The sequence below is a fragment of the Adiantum capillus-veneris genome, chromosome 4, assembly GCF_014529385.1.
Source record: "Adiantum capillus-veneris isolate H3 chromosome 4, ASM1452938v2, whole genome shotgun sequence".
NCBI lineage: Eukaryota > Viridiplantae > Streptophyta > Polypodiopsida > Polypodiales > Pteridaceae > Adiantum > Adiantum capillus-veneris.
The window spans coordinates 176,442,192-176,459,891 of NC_140934.1; the positions used below are offsets into that span (position 1 = coordinate 176,442,192).

Genomic DNA, 17,700 nt, shown 5'->3' on the forward strand with positions numbered 1-17,700 from the left:
TCTTCTTGAAAGTGTTCAAGCAGTACCAGTCCGAATGCTATCAAAGTTTGGGCTAGAGTTGATAAAAAATAGGTCTTTTGTAGATTATTAAGTGATATCTTTTCCTTTCAATCTATCTTTATTCAATTTTAACACGTAGTGTGTCTGTTTAGCTCTCATGGTATGAATATTATATCACAATATATGCACATGGGTAATCTTCAAAATTGTGTCTAATTGTAGGTAATCTTTCCAAACAAGAAGCTCTCATTTCGTATTTTAGACACGGTAAGTTCTTCTCTTCTCTGCATTTGTTCTGTTTGAAATGTTTTTGTTTTCTTTACTTTGTGTACGAAGTAGTTCGTGTGTGTGCCCGGGTAAGCACGTAGTTGCGCAAACACGCTGAACAAATTTGGCAATCAATAATGTACAAGATTTTGCCACCCTAAATAGGTGGACCCATGTAAGAAGGTTTTTTTTTTTTGGCAAGAAAAAGAGCCTTCCATTAGTTAAGAGAACTGCCTAATGGGCTACAACTTGCCCTTGCTAGAGAGGGCTACATCAAAATTTGGGGTGACTTTCGAATGAAAAGGTAAAATATGTACAATGATGGCTAAATCAAGATATGGGAGAAAGAAACAACCACACTGGTGGGTTTTACTGTCATGTAGGCACGCCATGAACCATGGTGAAGAAGGGTCCTAGTCGCCAAAGTGGCAGGAAGGCCTCACGGCACTCCCGCATGCGTTCAGAGCTGCCTTGAAGGTATGGATCAACTGAAACTAGATGTCACTTACAATCTCTGCCAGTGGGATAGGTCGAGATGCGGAAGCATCGAGCTCGATAGATGAATTACAGTGTCAGGCAATAGATAAGCTCCCAACAACACTCTCTATCTCTGCTCCACTTCTGAGGTATAATCTCTTTGGCCGGCTGGAGTGTAGGGTGGCCATCGTGTATCATAGTCATTCTGGCGACTGAAGCCATCTCAAAGCGAAGTGCTGGGCCCGTGAAAGTGCACCAAGTTGCAACACCTCAAGTGTACTGACTAGTCGTAGAAAGTACAGGCATCAACTAAAGAATCCGAAGCCAAACAAGTTGTGCCATGGGGCTGTCCCATAGACAGTGGCAGTGTGTCTCAAGTGGATGGTCACATGCGGCACATACCATAGAGAGGCCAGTGTGCACCCAACTGCTATAGTTCGATGGGCAACTAGGCACTGAAACCTGGTGACTCTCGGTTGTCTGATGTCCCACAAGCGCCCCCAAAAGTCTGCCAAGAACTCGATCCTGAGACCCTCCTCATGCCAATAATCCGCTGCAGTAGGATGAGCCTCTCTCTGCATTGAGTATGTGGCGTCCGAGCCGGTTTGTGTATTGGAAGAAGGGGGTCCGAGGGTGGAGTAGAAGGATCTTGCCGAAACCACTCCCTTGTATCCCATCTCACTCACACCAGAGGGCGGCTTTCCCAAGCCCATAATCGCTAGTGTCCTGACTCAAGAGCTGATGGGTCAGGGTCTTATCACACAAGTCCTCCCGCTGATGCCCACAACTTGGATCCGCTGAAAGCAACACTTGGCCACCTTTGGTGCCTCAGTAGTGACTCTGTGGAGGCGACCCTCTCTCTGAGCCTCAAAGAACATGCAGGAACATGTGTCTGAGAAAGCCCTAAGTGCAATGAGGACCTCCAATCGCGTGAAAGCCCCCATCAAGCAGGGAGTTATCTACACAAGAGTAGTGTGTCACTATGTTGTCATAGCCTCTACAATATCCTGACACATGCTGTGCACCCCGCCTTATGTCTCGTAGATGAAAGCTCTAAATCTCCGCAGGAATTGTTTCAAACTGCAGTTGGTTCCCAAAAGTGTGGGATGGACCCTCTGCCATGGGACCCCAAGAGACATGAGGTCGGCTACCAACCATGTGACCTCGCTGTGTGCTGACCAAGGGATTCCACGTAAGTGGTTGCCACAAGCGCTTCTCAATGCATGTGGGGTGGTGTTGTCAAGGCCATTTTGTAGCTATTTCGAAGATTGAAGCAGGCATTAAAGCAAAATGGTCCTCCCGTCTCCTGCGCAGACCCACTCTGTGCAACTCTGTGGAAATCCAGTGAGTAGAAGGGCTTCATAGGCCGTTTGTCTATGGAATCCGAGCACGAATCCGGCAAAGCAATAGCTCCTTCTAGGGCTCCTCCCAAGGGAGGAGATCTCTGACAATGAGCTTCCCAAAGAGGGCTTTATTCTACTGTGCTGGGTCGATGATCCTCAACCCACCCTGAGAGCAAGCTAGAGTAATGACCTTCCAAGAAACTTTGGTCCGAGTAGACTGTGTTTCTCGCCCTAACCACAGAAAGTTCTTAATCACTCTCTCCAGTTGGCTGATGCAAGAACTCGAGAAAATCTAACAAGATGTGGTATACCACGTAGTAGCCAGAAGCACCTGGTTGGCCACAACAACCCTGTCAGCAAGAGAAAGCCGTGCCGAACTCCAATGGAGCAATTTATTCCTAATGGGAAGGAGAAGAGGAGCAATTTACTGCTGTGGTGACAGATCCAAACCAACCTGACAACCCAAAGTATCAAACTGGTGTCCATGGAGGGATCCACCTAAAGCCCTCTCTAAGCGACCAATCGGGTGTGGGAGCACTACTAATCTAGAAAGCCATTGCCTTCTGCCAATTAATCAATGCTCCTAATGCACAATAGAACACCTCCAGAAACATGCTCGAGTCATTAGCAAACTCAGCGTCCAAAAGCTTATCTCCCTGAATAAGTAGCTGTAGTCCACGCAAACCAACCTTGTGTGTAAGGTGCAGCGGAATGAATGTTTGCGCTTTGCTCAAGATGAGTGCTCCGAACTGTGCTCAAGGTTCCTTTTGTTCTTATGGAAGGGAGAGCCTTCCGTTCTTAATGAGAGAATGCTATGATCACAAACAAAGTGAATGGACACTGTGCGTGCAAGTGTATGAGATTGAGAGATAGAGAGAGAAGAGAGATACGACACCAGAGACGTAAAACCCTCGGAGAGAGTGGTCTACTATTGATTGCACAAAGTGGTACAATGATGATACATGGAAACTGATGCAACTTGGGACTATGCCGACGACGACGACTTAAGGGCTGAAATCTGCGGTCTTCTATCTGCTGTCCATAAAAACGCTATGGCTAATAATCTGGGACTGATTCGGGGTGACTGGAAACGCTGTTTTGGCTGCGTTTTTGAAGGCTGAAAATGACGATCTCTTGCATGCATCTAGGTCTGAATCTGCTGCTGTCTGGAATGCTGAAAACGCTGCTGCAAATGCTTCACTTCAGGCTGAAAATGAAAACGCTGGCAGATTTGGGTAGCGCTAGCAAAAATGCTAGGGATCTAGGACCTTTGGCGAGGACTGCAAAGCTGAAAACGCCAAGGCTTGAGGTAGGTGATGATGAAGACCAAAAACGCTAGGCTGATGGGAGAGGAAACACCAAGGCTATGGTGTCATTGATGGTTCTTGCTGAGAAGGTGCTTGTTGAGCGGGGATCTCTTGCTGCCTCTTCTGCCATTTAGTGCTAACTTGGGTTTGCTTATATATTTTCTTAGCAAAATTGCCCTACCTACTTTTGTTGAGAAGTCACTTAAATTAATAAGCGAAAAATGCCAAAAATAGGTAAAATAGGCTAAATGCACTGGAAAATTCCCTTGATGGATTCTGATGGGAATACTGATGATCATGCCGTGCGCAACCAGAGGATATGCATCTACACTAAGTGACTGGGTATGCACGGTCTACGAATAGACTCACAAAAGTGCCAGATCACTTCTAATCTAGACTGACTGGACTGACTGAACCCTGTTATGCTGTAGCTTGTCCACGGACACATAGGGTTGGATGTGTCACGTGACATCCCCTCCTTTTCAAAGTGAGGTACTGGTGCTGAACTGTATGGCGTCGAGGGAGATCGCCAATAGCATCCGGAATCCTGGAAGGAACTCTTCGCCGGCCCACTTTGATGTGTGGGGTCGTGCGGTACTTGAACTTCATAAAGGTCTGCAACGCTTGCTTCTTTGGGCCGCGCCGAAAGCGACACAAAGTCTTCTGTGGCTCCTTCGATGCTTCAACGGTGTCGAGGGTCATGCTTCTTTCTTCTACAAGAATCTCCATGGCTGAAAATTCTTGAAACCATTTCCAACACAAAACCATGAACATAGCTATTTCATGTAAAGTGAGTGGAAAAAATCTTGTCTTCCTCAAAGACTGTGCATGCAATGTAGATGAACATAGAGACGGAGTGACAAACCGTACATCAAACGCATGCAAACAATGAGATCGAATCTTTCTCTTTTGATCTAGAGCAATCAATTATGGCAAAACACAATGGAAATGCCCACGCTTGGTGCTCATACTTTCATGTGCTCGTTCGGAAACTGTGTCATGCCAAGGAAGAGACATGGAATGTGACTGCCTGATATACATACCTTTCAGCTTTTCATGAAAAATCCGCATACATTCGTGCTCATCCATGAGAGAAATGTGCTCAATATGCAATATGTCATGCCTAGGAAAAGGGATCACATAAAGATGCTGACTAAAATACAGCAAACAATCACGAATGAAAGATTCGAACAATGCGTGCGTATCAATCCTGCGAACACATAATACTTTCCGTGAGGGTTCTTTGGACCTAGGCTCGAGAGCCAAGATCGCTTCTTCGTGAGTGACCGGATCGTACTGTGGGGGTTCTTTGGACCTTGACTCGAAAGCCAAGATCGATTCTTCGTGATTGATCAAATCTACAACGAGGTTAGGTTCGTTAGAAAAAGCATCCACTAACACATCATCCTTGTGAACAATCACATCATCTTCATGCAACTCATCATGCTTGTGAGAAATCACATCTTGATCATGCAAATCATCATGCTTGGAAGAATTCACATCTTGATCATGCAAATCATCATGCTTGTCATTGTCATCCAAATCATCATGCTTATCATTGTTAATCAAATCATCATTATCATTCAATTCGTCATGCTTCTCATAATCATGCAAATCCTGTGTGTCATGCTTTGGAGAAAAAGAGACTGAGAGAGTCTCCTCCTGAACCTTGTCAATCTTGTCCTGCATATTAGCAATGAGAGATGGAGAATAAACAATGTCCTCTCCATGAATGACAATGGGAGAATCACTTTTGGCATTGAGAGTGAAGGTATTAGCCTCCCAATCAATGAGAGGGTTATTATCATGAAACCATCGAATGACCAAAATCATATCACATCCTGAGAGAGGAGAAACAACAAATCTTCTAGTGAAGGCAGCTTGTTGAATTGCAAACAACACATCAAGGCACTCCTCCGTGATGAGAGCGTCCATACCGGGAAGAAAGCCAGAGACCTCCATAGGAGATCTCTGACTAACTTCGAGGCGGGCTCTCTCAACAAGAGAGGGACTGATCACATCATGCGTACTACTTGGGTCAAACAATATGACAAAACGCTGCCCCGACGTACGACCATAACATTTAATCAGAGAAGCATCAATGGGAGGGTCATGAGAAACTTGGGGCACACTCGTGTTATCATTAATTGCATTGACAGAGGAAGTGGGTTCTGTGGATTCTTTAGATTCATTTGATTCAAGCTTAGGACATGTTCTTTTTATGTGACCCTTAATGTGACAATGAAAACAACGACCTTCCTTATAATAAGTGCTTTGCTCTTCCAACGTGATGTATCCTCCTACAATTCCTTTTCATCTGGAGTAAGCTTAGGTTTAGCAATTGTGTTAGCCTTATCCTTAGATTCATTGGAAGAATTCTTTTCTGAGAGATTGTTGGAAGATTGGTTAGAAGAGTTACCATTCTTACCATTCTTACCGTTCTGAGGGTTCTGAGAAGTCTGTGAGGTACTTGTGGACATCTTGTTCTCCTTAGGATTTTCCTTGTTGTGCTTCATCTCCTGTGTGAGAGCAATCGCTACCGCCTTGTTGAGATCGATGGGGTCGAAAACTTCTACATCAAAATTGATATAGTCGTCTAATCCAAAAAGGAATGCCTCTTTGCGTTCATCATCCGACTTGCGTAATTGGATACCTAGCTGCAAAACACGATTAGAAAAAGACATTACCAGCATACCATTTTGCTTGAGAGTGCGCCGATCGTCCTTCAATCGTGCGAGGTACTGAGGTGGCATAAACCGCGCCTTGAGCTTGTCTTGGAAATTAGCCCAATTGAAGGAAAGGGCCGTGAATTCATCGGCTTCCTCTAGGTGCGCGGCTAGCTGTGCCTCTTGCCATGCGTGGTACCAATTGATGGCATCACCGGCAAGGTACATAGCTGCAGTCAAAACCTTGCTATTTCCTGTCTTCTTAGTTGTGATGCAACCAAGAATGAATAACCGTAGCATCCATCTTACCATCATACTTACTGAAAGTTAACTTCTCTGTGACTGGGTTGTTGGAATCCGTTGTCACAAGGCGGGCACCACGTGCCAATAGAAAAGAACAGACTGAACAACTTTAAGCACTTCAAATAACAACTGAACTGAAATGGGGAGAGAGAGAGAGAGAGACGACACGCGACACGGAGTGGCGAAATTCCACCCCAGAGAGTATTGGCCCCAAACCTTGGCGCCCATTTCGGTATTTCTTTATATTACTGCTGATTCGCAAAGTACAACAGCCGGGGAGCACCTCCTCTGCAATCTGCGCGCTGAAGAGTGCCAGAGAGGGCCCCAAAGGCTCATATTTAAAGGCCCAAAGCCTAAAAGCATCAAATATGAAAAGCTGACTCCAAAAAATCACTTTCCTAAAATTTCGGGATTTCCCTAAAAATCCGCCGCGAATTCCGGGACGTCCGTACAGGTGCCACATCATCATATTTTGATGTGCAAAGTCTTTTGAGTGTGTTCTGCTTTATTTTTAATGCCTTTATGTCACTTGGGGCCCCATCGGACGGGATCCCAATAAGTTGGTAGGACTTCTTTTGTTGCTTGTTCTTCTTAGGGTTTCTAGAATTAGGGTTTGCAGCAATTAGGGTTTCTGGCAGAAATTAGGGTTTGCAGGTTTTAGAGTTAGGGTTTCCAGAATTAGGGTTTCAGCAGTTAGGGTTTCTGGCAGAAATTAGGGTTTGCAGGTTTTAGGGTTAGGGTTTCCAGAATTAGGGTTTCAGCAGTTAGGGTTTCTGGCAGAAATTAGGGTTTAGGCCCCTCGGCCGATATCTGCAAGTTGGCTCCCTTCTTCAGGGCTTTGACACGTCAACAATTTGTTACATCTCCCCTTCTTGAAAGAGAGTAATCGTCCGCGATTACAACATATCTGCAAAACAACTCAAGTTAGCTCAAAAATTTCCGAGGGTCATTCCGAGGGACAATCAATTTGCTCTTTTTATTAAGGAGTTAGCTTCTCCTTTCTGCTCTTTTGATCAAGGAGTTAGCTTCTCCTTTCCGCTCTTTTGATCAAGGAGTTAGCTTCTCCTTCGGCTGTTTTGATCAAGGAGTTAGCTTCTCCTTTCGTCCAGATTGGAACTCTTGATATTCCGGCGTAGTAAAATTAGCCATCACACCCAGACCGTACTGATCTTCCACGGGTGTCTTGATGCACTAAAATTACATACCCAGGCAATCTCATCCAATTAGGAATATTCAGTAATTGACACATCACAATGCAACACAAATGCTCACATATGCATGTTACAAGACACAACAAACAGCGCCGCTGAGCACTCCTCCGAGACAAACGGTCTGCGGTATGAAGCTACTCAACGACTACCTCGTCACTCCCTCCGCAAATAACCTAAGAAGGTCCGGGCCATGAGCTCAGAGGACTGTACAACCAAACGCTCCCCAGACCGCAGTCTGCGTCGCTCGGAGGTTCAAGCATACAACGAAACGCTCCCCAGGCATCGGCTTGCGTCGTTCCGAGGTTCAAACAATACCAAAACAGTATTTCTCACTTCTCCACCCGAGAGTAAAATCACCAATCATTGAAACCAGTATCAAACCAGAGTCGAACAATTCAAATCGGCACCAAAACAGGTTCAAAACAGATATCATCCATTTCAAACAAATTCCAAACAGGATCACCAAACAAGATCAAACAGAACTTAAACTTAAAAAGCAATCTCGACATCAATCGAGCTCGAAAAGTCGACTGACTTTCCATCTTGAAACCTGCACCAAAAATTAGGGTTAGGTTCCTTCCATGAGGTCGTAGCCGAGCACAACATGGTCCATCAGCTCTTGGACAGACAGTGTTTCTTTGGCGGCGATGGTAGTCCCAAGAGATAGCAATCACACTGAACCTCCAAGGTCATCTGCTCGTGAAGAGACATCTACTGAGAGATGTCGAGAAATTTCAATTTATAATCTGCTAGGGTTTCCATGGCAAGCATTTCAGGATACCCCACTCTGCCAGAAGTTGCACTCCGAAGGAAGATGTCAGAAACCATATAACTTCGGGCAAAAATTTTCTTGAAAGCTTGCCAAGTACTTGGAGTATGCTGCTTGGTAGCTATAGACATCAACATCTGCATGGCACTGCTTCTGAGAAAAACAGTGACTTGAAACAAATCTGGATCCTTCTCTTGCATGGCTTATGCCATGTAAGACATGAGCGGTGAAGACGGGAGCGCGCCCGATGCGCGATGAAGTAAGGGTGGAAGTGGCTGATATCTCAAATATAATTCAATTCCAATAGCTCTGTCTGCTCTTTTGTAGGACAGGTATGCTTTCAGAAAAGCACACGCCTGATGCTCTGATACCACTGTCACAAATGCGGGCACCACGTGCCAATAGAAAAGAACAGACTGAACAACTTTAAGCACTTCAAATAACAACTGAACTGAAATAGAGAGAGAGAGAGAGAGACGACACGCGACACGGAGTGGCGAAATTCCACCCCAGAGAGTATTGGCCCCAAACCTTGGCGCCCCTTTCGGTATTTCTTTATATTACTGCTGATTCGCAAAGTACAACAGCCGGGGAGCACCTCCTCTGCAATCTGCGCGCTGAAGAGTGCCAGAGAGGGCCCCAAAGGCTCATATTTAAAGGCCCAAAGCCTAAAAGCATCAAATATGAAAAGCTGACTCCAAAAAATCACTTTTCTAAAATTTCGGGATTTCCCTAAAAATCCGCCGCGAATTCCGGGACGTCCGTACAGGTGCCACATCATCATATTTTGATGTGCAAAGTCTTTTGAGTGTGTTCTGCTTTATTTTTAATGCCTTTATGTCACTTGGGGCCCCATCGGACGGGGTCCCCATAAGTTGGTAGGACTTCTTTTGTTGATTGTTCTTCTTAGGGTTTCTAGAATTAGGGTTTGCAGCAATTAGGGTTTCGGGCAGAAATTAGGGTTTGCAGGTTTTAGAGTTAGGGTTTCCAGAATTAGGGTTTCAGCAGTTAGGGTTTCTGGCAGAAATTAGGGTTTGCAGGTTTTAGGGTTAGGGTTTCCAGAATTAGGGTTTCAGCAGTTAGGGTTTCTGGCAGAAATTAGGGTTTAGGCCTCTCAGCCGACATGTGCAAGTTGGCTCCCTTCTTCAGGGCTTTGACACGTCAACAATTTGTTACATCCGCATCGTAGCTTGCGCCACCTGAGGAACTCCCACGATCTTTGGGTGGTTCGGATTTCGAGGCAAGTACTTGTCGAATCAATTCTTGAGTGCGTAGTTCTCGTTGAACCTCACGCTCAATCTCCAAAGCCACTCTTTGAGCTGCATGCTCGGCGTTAAAGGCCGCGCTTCGTGCTGCCTCTTCCGCCTTTCTTTGTTGTTTTCTTTCTTTGCGTTCGTCACGCTCGTGTTCTAAAGCAAGGCGATTGTCTTCTTGTTGTGCGGCAAGTCTTGCGTTTCTTTCGTCGCGCTCACGGTCCCTAGCTGCTTGTTCTACTGTAAGTCTTGCGTTTCTTTCGTCGCGCTCACGGTCCTTAGCTGCTTGTTCTTCTGCTTTGCTTGCGAGTTGTGCCAACGCAACTCGATTCGTTTCTTGTTGTTGTGCCATCATGTCCAACATCGACTAGACCATCGCCTTCATAGATGTGGGTCCAACACTTGGCGTAGATGGCAAAGGGGGAGGGTTGTAAAAATCTCCTGGTGGGGAGAATCCTTCGTCGCCTCTCTCATGCTCATCACCTGTATGTGAAGTACCCATTCCGCTTCGGGTGACGACCATGCACTATGATCTTTGGTTCTGAAGTTCTCGAGGAACTTTGGTACTTGAGGGTCTTGAGGTTCTTGAGGTTTTCTTTTGCTTGCAAATCGTGTTTGAGAAGGATCTTCTCTTTACCCGAGTTCTACTCCTTTCTACGGGCGCACCCCTTGGTGGCCTTGCGCTCACACCAAGGTTGCTTTTTCCCACCTCACATCGATTGCCCGGCCGCTAAGTGCACGGTCCGCTCTCAATGAGTGAAAAGAGACACAAGGGGAGGTTGGACAAGCCCTTCTTTCCTGGGATTCCTGTCACTCTTCAAAAACACGATTAGGAATCGACACGCCCAAGCGAACTTGGGTTCGTGCGACCGCAACGAGCAAAAAACATTCTTGTGATCCTTGTGGTTCTTTCCTTAAGTGATACAGAATACTGCCAAAGCTTTGATACCAATGTAAGGTGCAGCAGAATGAATGTTTGCGCTTTGCTCAAGATGAGCGCTCCGAACTGTGCTCAAGGTTCCTTTTGTTCTTATGGAAGGGAGAGCCTTCCGTTCTTAATGAGAGAATGCTATAATCACAAACAAAGTGAATGGACACTGTGCGTGCAAGTGTATGAGACTGAGAGATAGAGAGAGAAGAGAGATACGACACCAGAGACGTAAAACCCTCCTCCGAAGGCCCCACTCTTGTGGGCGAGAGTGGTCTACTATTGATTGCACAAAGTGGTACAATGATGATGCATGGAAACTGATGCAACTTGGGACTATGCCGATGACGACGACGACGACTCAAGGGCTGAAATCTGCGGTCTTCTATCTGCTGTCCATAAAAACGCTATGGCTGAAAATCTGGGACTGATTCGGGGTGGCTGGAGACGCTGTTTTGGCTGCGTTTTTGAAGGCTGAAAATGACGATCTCTTGCATGCATCTAGGGCTCAATCTGCTGCTGTATGGAATGCTGAAAACGCTGCTGCAAATGCTTCACTTCAGGCTGAAAATGAAAACGCTGGCAGATTTGGGTAGCGCTAGCAAAAACTATAGGGATCAGGGACTGTTGGCCAGGATTGCAAAGCTGAAAACGCCAAGGCTTGAGGTAGGTGATGATGAAGACCAAAAACGCTAGGCTGATGGGAGAGGAAACGCCAAGGCTATGGTGTCATTGATGGTTCTCGTTGAGAAGTTGCCTGTTGAGCGGGGAGCTCCTACTGCCTCTTCTGCCATTTAGTGCTAACTTGGGTTTGCTTATATATTTTCTCAACAAAATTGCCCTACATATTTTCTCAACGAGGAATCCCAATCCTCGAGCGAGTACTTCCGAGCGAACAAGTAACCGAGCGAGTACATAAAATAAGAAAGTCAAGATCAAGACCTCAATAGCTACTCTATAGAGGATAGTGTAGCAAAGTAAATGAAAAACCACACAATCCCCATGGGGTTCAACCCGTATGCGATGTATTTTTTGCAATCCCAAAAACATGGTGCAACAACCCCGTGCTTAATATCATGTAAGCTATCATTACTGAATTGCACATATCTGCTTGTTCAATTTTGTAGAATCCCAAAACACGTCATCTTACATTGACTTGGCAAACCCATTTCTGCCATCGACTTTGTAAACCCATTTTTGCCATCGATGAATGGGTGAGATCGGCCAAATTTCTAACAGCCAAGGCAACATATGATTGCTTTAATAATATCTAGGCAGGCACTTGCATACCACGGGCATTGCTCGTCTTTGCCCCTTTAAGGTAGACATTACACTTAACACCCGGAAGCATGGCCATTGCCATGTCTGCCACAATAGCTTCATATAGATAAGCTTGCGGACATGCTCTGGTCCATAAATATTTATGTCCCTAATCATTCTCGACTGCATGCTTGCTGAAGATGGGTTATTGGGGTTCTAAATCATCTGAAATACTAAAATTCGTTATTGATCCTAAATTTTGAAGACAGTAAAATATATAAAAATATAAACCAATTTTTAAAATGTGAGATTCTTAATTTTGAAGACGCTAAAATATATTAAAAAATTTAAATTATGTCCAATCCATCAACACAATTTTGATTGAAATTACTTTGACCCAATCAAATGTGTCAACTGTGAATTTTGTCTCATTAGTTTTGTGGAGCACTTGGTATGTGTAAAAGGAAGAGTACCTTGAGAGTGGGCAAGATTTGTGTGAGAGCTTTGGTTTGCACAGAACATAAGATGCTTCATTTATAGTTAATGCTAAAAAAAAACCTAGGTTAAGTGTGATCTCACCTAAAATTTTTGAGATTTATCTCTAAATTTTAGATTTAAGGGTGAGAAAACCTACAAATTTTGGAGAAATGTAGTGTAATTTAGTGTGAAAACCTTCAAATTTAGTCATAGTAGGGGCACCAACTGCAAGAAATTCAAAAAACCATGAGCACCGACTTGGGCCCAACCTACCCTCTAGAACACAAAAACAGGTCGTAGGGGGCTGCTGTTGAGCTACTCATAGAACATAATAAGGGCTCTGACGAGAGTGAGAGAGTGCTTTGAGATGGGGTCGATAAGATCCACAAGAGTAGTTTTTGTACTTTGAATGAGGCGCAATCCTTTGGGGCTCAAGCACGCTAGTATCCCGATGCTTGTGGCGGCCGCTGAGCCTACCTATCGGTCCCCACCTTGTCCGCCAACTTTGTCAACACCTCCTCCAGCAGGGTCAGCCGCCCCTCCACCCCCACCTCCCAGGTCACATCCTCCCCAAACCCCAACATGTGCTCTACCGCAAGCCTCATGAACGTATCCTCTGCATCCAAACATCTCTAGCCCCATCTTGTTATTGAACAGCCTGCACATTCTGCCAAAACTCATCCGCATGCGTGCTGAACGCAAAGCACAAAAGCTCCAACTAATTGTCGACGACCTGTATCATTCCATATAAGCTGATCATCCACTTGTTAAGCACTTTGTCAAAGTATCTCAAAAGTCTTTCCTCAGAACCATTGTGACTCTAACATGCGCAGCTGCGTTTTCTAGGCAATTGTAGGAATGTGAAGCCATGTAGCTACGAGGTTGGCAGCCCATGATTAACACCTTTTAGCTCTTTATTAGCAATGGCGAAGCAAAGAAGCTTTTTACAGAACTACAAATTGAGGAGTGCTACGTCTTAGGGTTAGAAAGGCTACGCAAACTGGACGAGCTGCACCACAAGAGAGTTGATGTCGACGAGGATGTAAAAAAGGAGGAGGGAGGAGACCATATTATGGGTGGAACCGGTGTGAGATTAGGGGATATGAGACAAAGGGTCGTGGAGTCTTTGTGGCGGTTTGCTATTCTACCCGCTGATGCTATGGCTGCAACTACAGGGCTTCGTTGACAGTGTGAATGCAGAGCGATGGAAAAGGCACAGACGAGTCCGACTACCTTTGCGCAGTTTGAACCTTCCCTAAGCTAGGGAGATGAAGATGAACTGGACAATGAGGGAGGTGAGGCAGGCATGGCCGGCCCGGCGGTAGTAGGGATCATGAGCGAGATTGATAAGGTAGATGTCCTGACTGATCAAATAAGCTAGGGGTGAGCAGGCGGGAGAAGAAGGAGACTGAGGCGAGGCAGCCACCTTCCAAGATTAGCAAGCAGAGGAGCGAAATTAGACACTGGTAGGCTCTTCGCACCTCTGCTCACTCAACGACGCTTCTTCTCCCCTCTGCATTCTCCCAGTGACCCACATTTTCTCTCTCTCTCTCTCAAAAACACTCATGAGACCCATCTCGCTCTCCCCATTGACACTCTTCCGAGATCCTGCTTCTTTTGTGCGCTTCGTACATACCCTCCGAGACCCATGGCAATGGCCCCGGCCGAGCTAGGCCAACAGGACATATCCACATTTGCAATGAGCTCTGAGCTCGCGCCCCTGTATGTGCGTGTGTCTCTAACAGTGAATTTTGTTTGTGGGTTTCGCTTCTTTACTAAGCTGCCCGTAGGACCGCGCGCCGGCGTGCGGTCCTGGCTGTAATTATTTCCGTGGGGAAAATGTGAATTTTGTTTGTGGGTTTCGCTTCTTTACTAAGCTGCCCGTGCGCGCGGTCCTGGCTGTAATTATTTCCGTGGGGAAAATGTGTCTCAGCTAATTAATATTGTCTCATTTTCAGTTTAAAAAATGCTAGGTGACACAGATGGATGACCATCCTTACGTGGACTATGGTAGTCAAACTAGGAGGCTCCATGTAATGTCTCTCTAGAAATGCATGTCGGCGTGCACTGAGAGAGAGAAATGAAATGAAATGAAATGTTATATTAACGTCTTCAAAAGGCCAAAATGACCTATGAGACCAATCAGTTACAAAATAGTGAATCTAATACCATGTCTGGGTACAAAAGAACTAGAAAAGAACTAGAAGTGGAACAAAATACTACTACTACTACTACAATCTAAAACTACGTGGGTGTAGCAGCTGATACAATAGGTACCCGGTAAACTGGATGTAACAGTGTGTGAAACAAAGATGGAAGAAATGGTGAGGATCCATCCTCATCTGCACTCTGGATGTCGAGAGAGTATGGCTCGAATCTTCTGTTGTAGTCTCCGTCGATGCTGTGTAGCTCCTCTCCTCAGAGAGAGAGAGAGAGAGAGAGAGTTCCTGACAAGCTGGGTGATAATTTCCGCTTGCACATTAGGATTGTCTTCTCTTTCTTCCAATTAATCACACACCTTCAGTTCGGGTGGAGCTTATGATAAGGCCTTCTCCTCCTTGGGCTTGCCGGCATTAACAAAGGCATCTACAGGTCTCTCTCATCATCATGGAGACCAAAGTAGATGAAGCAGCAACTACAATGATGTCGCCAGTTCACTCCCCACAACCATTGCAAACGGCCATCTGCAACACCCACATCCACAATAAGTGCCTCCTCTTTAAGGACGTCTCAACCCATTAACCTTCAAAGCCTTTTCACTTACACTATACCTCTCGCTAATCTCATTGATCCTCTAATCAGAGCTTGCCAGCATTAACAAAGGTATGTGCAGGTCTCTCTCATCATCATGCAGACCAAAGGCAACTGGAGCAGCAACTCCAATGATGTCGCCAATTCGCTCCTCGCCTTTAAATTAACCCACATCCACAATAACTACCTCCTCTTTAAGGATGTCTTGACCCATTATTAGCCTTCAAAGCTTCTACACTCACACTAACCTCTCGCTAATCTCACTATTGTTCTTACACTATCTTTACTAACTTTTTTGTAATCTTTGCCCATCACCTTAAATCACCCATAAGCTTAAACACAATTAAACATCCACAAGCTAAACCCTCTGCTGTACACAGAGCCAGCCTCTGCACCAATTTAAAAAATGCCACGTGAGGGCAAGCGCAAAAGGAGAAATCCCATCCCAAAATAGAGAAAAATAGTGTAAAAAATAAAAAAAATATCATAATTCTTTAAAATTTCCTCTTGGCAAGTTCAAGAAAAGGAATTTTGTGTGTTTGGGAAAATGGTATTTTTCAAACACTCCATTGGACCGCACGACTGCTATTGGATCGCATGTGGACGTGCGGTCCTTGCTGTAAATTTCCCAGTTTTCTCAAAGGCAAGTTCGAAATCTAACGATTAAAAAAACATTGGACCCATGAGCAATTTTGTCAACTTTTGAAAAACTAGTGGACCGCACACCGGTGTGTGATCCTTGGTGTAGGAGGTGATGCCGTAAAATACAACCCAAAAGCACTCTAGAGCACCCACAGATTTTAGACGCCCACATTAACGCTGCCACTGTCATCGATTTGTATAGATTCCCCATCGCTCTCCTCTTTCCCTCCTCGGCGTACCGTCTACATAGTGCTGCTTCGCGGGCCTATGTTGCAAATTTTTTGTACGTCTTCTATTTGGCACTTTGTCATGCGCAAGAGGTAGTAGTTAACCCTCTTTCCACATGCAATTCCTCTCCCCTCTAGTTTGCATTGCAGGGCCCAACCCCAGTTACCCCACCATTGCAAAGCGTCGGAACTCTCACCCAAAGCCAATTGTGCACCCAACTCTCACCCCGCCATTGCAAGGCCTTCCTTGAGATCTTCGATGAAGCATGTCACACACACTCTTAGTCACCCAGCTACACACACCCTTGCATGATGCTACCTACCACCTGCCAGTATCACCACCCAACCGGCTCATATTTGTTGCCACCACTCCATTCTAGCACTTGCTACTAGAAACTAACTTATACACAAAAATCTTGCTTTGCTAGAAATGAGCCTCACAAATCCATTTGGCAATCAAAAATTGTCCATTTGAGGTGTGCAATCAGACTGTGCAATCGTGCCATGGTTGTCATGATTGATGACAATTAATTTGAATTTTATACATATTTACTCCATGATTTCATGAGTCTATTTGGACCCATCCGGGTATTTCAAATTTGTAGTAGTGTCTATTGTATCCATAGGACCTTAGGCATTTGGCCTTAAACAATGCCCACATTTTTCAATGGATTGGTTGTAGCCAGGTGGTAGAGCAAATGCCTTAAACAATGCCCACATTTTTCAATGGATTGGTTGTAGCCAGGTGGTAGAGCGTCCACGTTTCATGCTGACGAGCAGAGTTCAAGACCTGTAGTCTTCTTTCGTGCACTCACTTTTTGCAGTTGACCGCTTCACTCACAAGTTGGCCGGTCTCTCTTGCTCGGGTTTTAGTTCACTTGAGAAATCTCGCTCGGGCTATGGTAAGACTCTTCTCAACAAAATTGCCCTACCTACTTTTGTTGGGAAGTCACTTAAATTAATAAGTGAAAAATGCCAAAAATAGGTAAAATAGGCTAAATGCACTAGAAAATTCCCTTGATGGAATCTGATGGATTTTGATGGGAATACTGATGATCATGCTGTGTGCAACTAGAGGATATGCATCTCTAATCTAGACTGATTGGACTGACTGAACCCTGTTATGTGGTAGCTTGTCCACAGACACAGAGGGTTGGATGTGTCACATGACATTGTGTGAGGTCAAAAATCTGCTTATTGCCTCAACATAGAAGAGGAACAGGAAGGAGGCAAGAGGGCAGCCCTGTTGTACAAACCGTGTGAGCATGAAACGTTCCCCTCTTCCCTCTACCAACATCACCTTACTGTGCGCACACCTGTAGTGTAATGTGCAGCGAAAGTGATTGATGGTGAATGATCACGATGAGTGCTCAGTGCGTACTCAATTTTCCTTTTACGTCATGAGAGAGTTCCTTTTACTTTATGAGAGACCTGCAAAGGCTAGAGAGAGGAGAGAATGATACTGTGAGTGAAGGTTCTGTGTGTGTGTGTGTGTGTGTGTGTGAGAGAGTCGGCATATTGCACCTTCCCACTGCTCCAGATGTCTTGAAGCTAAGGAGACCGTGCCGCATTTGCTATGGCGTTGTCGCCACTCCAGAGCCTTCATTCGGCAAGTGTCGACTGCTCTTCGGCTGCGTTTTCCTTCCGGCTCTTTTCACAGACGCTTTTGGCTCTTTGGAGTGCTTCGGTGATTGCATTCTCAGTTTGCAGTGTTCTTCACCCAAGTCAGATTTTGGACTCTGTGGACCATCTGGCACCATAGGAACTCCTTCATGTTCCAAGGCACCTATGTTGACCCCTTTCCCTATTTCAAATCATC

General features: G+C 45.3%; 1 protein-coding gene across 1 annotated transcript in view; it reads left to right on the forward strand.

Moving 5' to 3' along the window:
* The window catches only part of LOC147460402 (DUF3754 family protein, putative (DUF3754)), a 147,554-nt gene that overhangs the window by 104,851 nt on the left and 25,003 nt on the right, over positions 1 to 17,700 (forward strand). Inside the window, exon 8 of the mRNA XM_086511482.1 lies at positions 223 to 267. Within this exon, the coding sequence (XP_086367608.1) occupies positions 223 to 267 (45 nt within the window). The remainder of the gene's footprint in view (positions 1 to 222; positions 268 to 17,700) is intronic.